This window comes from Capsicum annuum, chromosome 3 (genome assembly GCF_002878395.1).
Source record: "Capsicum annuum cultivar UCD-10X-F1 chromosome 3, UCD10Xv1.1, whole genome shotgun sequence".
In the NCBI taxonomy this organism is placed as follows: Eukaryota; Viridiplantae; Streptophyta; class Magnoliopsida; order Solanales; family Solanaceae; genus Capsicum; species Capsicum annuum.
The window spans coordinates 256,478,399-256,482,466 of record NC_061113.1 but is presented as its reverse complement, the minus strand read 5'-3'; the positions used below and the strand labels follow the sequence as shown (position 1 = coordinate 256,482,466).

At 31.1% G+C, this 4,068-nt stretch overlaps 1 protein-coding gene across 1 annotated transcript; it reads left to right on the top strand.

The window, feature by feature from the left end:
• Positions 1–2,244: 2,244 nt before the first annotated feature.
• LOC107865900 (probable calcium-binding protein CML45) lies at positions 2,245–3,224 on the top strand. Its single transcript, XM_016712092.2, has one exon. The coding sequence runs from the start codon at positions 2,420–2,422 to the stop codon at positions 3,056–3,058; it is 639 nt and encodes a 212-aa protein (XP_016567578.1). The 5' UTR covers positions 2,245–2,419; the 3' UTR covers positions 3,059–3,224.
• Positions 3,225–4,068: the final 844 nt, after the last annotated feature.

Below are 4,068 nucleotides of genomic sequence, written 5' to 3'. Positions count from 1 at the left end.
TATAAAACTTGTAAAAAAAATGTACAATTATTGTATGAATTGTGTATTAAAACTGTATAATTTTCATATCGAATATTTATATGTATAAGATTTGTATAGAAAGTGTATTGATGGTGTGTAGAAACGGTATAGAACAAGTCAGTAAATTAAAATGACTAGAAAATGAAATTTAAATTCCATGATCATTTTCATAAAACTAGTTTAATTTGAAATGTCGTTTCTATTCTTTCCCCATTTTGAAATTCATTTGAAAAGGTCGATAAAGTATCATGAGATTAGTTGACTGCAGGCTACTTGAAAGTTTACCTTGCACTTAGGAGCACGTAACACAGCATTTCCTAAAAGAACTTAGAAACCGACGTTTAATTTGGGGGTTGGGAAATGAGAATGGGTCTTAATTCTGGAACTTCTTTCCTCCATTCATATTCTTACAAGGAATCAGAGGTTCGGGGTTCAAATTCTTGAGGATGAAAAAAATCTTGTTAAAAGCGGTGTCTTTAGAAATAGGCTTGCAATACATGAAGTCGAAGTTAGTTGAATCTCAAAAAATAATAATAATAATAATAAAAAGAATAGAAGTAATAAATTTCATAGTGTTATTGAAAATAATTTAACACATTTCTTTTAATCATTTTTAGTATACGGGAAACTGACTCCACAGTCATATTTGGTGCGGCATAGGCTATTTTAGGGAAGCATTTTTTTTTCTTTCTAATTTCCAAAGTTAAAACCTGAAACTTCAAAAAATATAACAATTGAGAAATCTCATCTATTCCACCACATTCAAATAGCGGGCCGCACAGTGGTTTCACTTACAACTCAAGAGACTACCTAATGTAAATCCTCTAAGCTACTTACTTCATTTTTTTTTCGTTTTTTTAAGAGTCAAATAATATAAACTTTGATCAATATCTTAAAAAATATTTCTTAATTAAATTTAAAAAGGTAAAATTATAATTTATAATATTTTTTATGTAACTTTTAAATATTTAAAATATAATTTAAAAAATTAAATTAATCTAATTTATTTTTGTTCTCCTCAGTTGAGCAAATCAACGTGGAACAGTTATTTTATATTCATCACTAAAAGAAGAATTCGTGTGTGTGTGGGGCCAGCACGCTCACGCTTTCCACACGTTATTAGTAGAATTTTGCTTGGAGATAAGACACAAATTTACCTTAAAATATATTCGAAGTTATTATGATATATTTAAATTTATTTTTTGTATTTTTGTACTTCTTAGTATTGATATGATTGTCAAGTCAACACAAAATGAATATAAAAATATTTTACTATTTGACAGCTACATCAATAAAAAAGAGCCCAAAAATGTAAAAAAATTTAAAAAATAATAGAACACTGTAAAAATTTAGATACGTCACAACAATTTTAAATATAATTTAAAGGGTACTTGTGCATTTATCTCTTTCGCTTGCTTTAATTTTCTGTGAAATTTCATAAAATCTGAAAACAAATCGGACTTTGGTCAACTGGTGTAGAATGTCAAAACGTGGAGGGATTATTTTTCTCCCTGATTAATAGTGATGTTGTAGGTCCTTACCCCATTAGTTATTATATTCCTTTTGGTCCTTTCTAAACATAGATGTATGTTTTGTTTTATTTGATTTTTATTGATTTGATAAAAAGTTATTTTATTAAAATAATTTTATTAATTATGTATTAAAAATATAATTTAATTATATATATTTTATATAGTTATTTAATAATAAATATAATATTAAAAAAATATAATAAATTTTTTTTTTTTTTTTTAATTTTAAAACTTGAACAATTAAAATGAAACAGACATTTCTAGAAAGAGCATCCATGAAATGGAAGGAGTAGAAGAGTGACATGGAAAGGGGAGTAAATAACTATTGACATCATCTTTATTACGCCACAACGTTATTAATTATCTTCTGACCACGCTAATATTTTCTGGACCCTCTCAATCATATATATATATGACGTTATCTTCTGTGGAAGAAGAAAAAAAAGCAGTACTACCAACTTTAGATAAAATAATTTCTACAATGCATTAGGTAATTTCAATATTAACACTTTCTCTACAACCTAAAACATGTAAACACATTTTTAATTATTCCCTAATACGTGTATTGTATTGCTGAAGCAACAGGCATTATTGGTAACAATTATGACTAATGAAATTACCAGGAAATTACATGACCGACTTAGACTATAAACTCCAATAAACAAGGAGCCAATAACGATGACTTTTTTTTTTCTTTTGTAAACTTAGGAAACTTGATTTCCTTTTCATCATTCTTTCCTACAAATTTTCCACAAAGACTAGACTTATTAAATTGCATCTCTATATAGGCACACCAAATTTGCGTGTACAACCTATCACATAAGTTGGTAATTAATAACTTCAAAGAAAACAAACAAGTTTGCAAAATGGAAAACATTTTTTCAATATCATCAATTAGTTCATCATTATTGGGCAAGAAAATAGCTGATGATCTAAATCAATTTTTTCGTATCATGTTAAGGTGTACCATTCTCAGCATCCTAAGCTTATATCAAGATTTATGTTCTTGTTTTTCTTTTTCACTCAGACCAATTCTTTTGTTATCCATCACTCTCCGAAAGGCGTTGACTCGAGGTAAGCATGATAATAATGTTGATGCTAAGGATTCATCAAACACATTGGAAAGTTGTGGCCATGATCAAAATCGCGATAACGAGGATTTTGAGGTAGTAATTTTGAATAAGCTAATGAGTTTATGCAATTCAAATGGAGATAAAATTGAGGATAAAACAGAGTTGGCAGGGCTTTCGAGTTTATTTGAGGAAGTAGAACCTAGTTTCGAAGAAATTAAGGAAGCTTTTGATGTGTTTGATGAAAATGGAGATGGATATATTGATGCAAATGAGTTAATGAAACTCATTTGGAGAATGGGTTTCTCCGAATTTTCAAAGGAGGACTGCAAGAAGATGATAATGGCCTTTGATGAAAACAAAGATGGAAGAATTGAATTTCATGAATTTTTGAAACTCATGGAACAAAGCTTTCGGGATCCTGAGCAGAGTTAGACTCAGTTTTTTTATTTTTTTTTATTTTGATACTTTACTACTTTTAAGTACTGCTGATACTATCATAAAGTATCCAGCTTAAAAGGTGTAAATCCATTAATAATATTGTCATGTACTCAAATTATTTACGATAATAAAATTAACATAACAGAAAAATTAAGTTAAATATTACGGATATAGTAAGGACAACCCGAGGCACTAAGCTTCTGTTATGTGCAGGCTTCAGGCAAGGACACCTCCCGATAACATGACAACAATTTTTTCAATTATGTCAAGGCTCTTCTTCTCTTACGGGCAATGTAATAAGACCCTCAAAATCTGCGAACATTAATTTAATCTTCTCTTGAAAGTATTACACTTCCCTCCAATAATGTTGTAGACACATGATTTTGATCCTCCCCGAATTTAATATATATATTTTTTGATATTAAATATTTATATTTTGAGAGCTTGTATGCGGGGTTATAGGAGAAAGGAGGGGAAAAAAGTTGTTTAGACTTGCTAAAGCTAGGGAGAGGAAGGGTCGTGACCTCGACTAGGTGAAGTGCATTAAGGGGGAGGACGGTACAGTGTTGGTGGAGGACGGCCACATTAAGAATAGATGGCAATCGCATTTTTATAGGCTCTTGAATGACGAAGGGGATAGAGCTATTGTGTTAGGGGAGCTGGAGCACTCAGAGGAGTGTCGGGATTTTAGTTATTGTAGACGTTTCAAGGTAGAGGAGGTTAGAGAGGCTGTTTGCAGGATGCGAAGGGGTAGGGCGATGGGGCCTGATGAGATACCGGTGGATTTTTGGAAGTTTTCTGGCGAGGCTGGTTTAAGGTGGTTGACAGGATTGTTTAACGAAATTTTCAAGACGGCGAAAATGGCCGACGCTTGGAGGTGGAGTACTATGATCCCTCTTTATAAGAATAAGGGTGACATTCAGAGTTGCAATAACTATAGGGGTATTAAGTTATTGAGTCACTCTATGAAGATTTGGGAGAGAGTGGTCGAGCTGAGGCTGAGA

Bases quoted from the DNA above. Each gene is read 5' to 3' on its own strand.
- LOC107865900 (XM_016712092.2), top strand. From the start codon at position 2,420: ATGGAAAACATTTTTTCAATATCATCAATTAGTTCATCATTATTGGGC.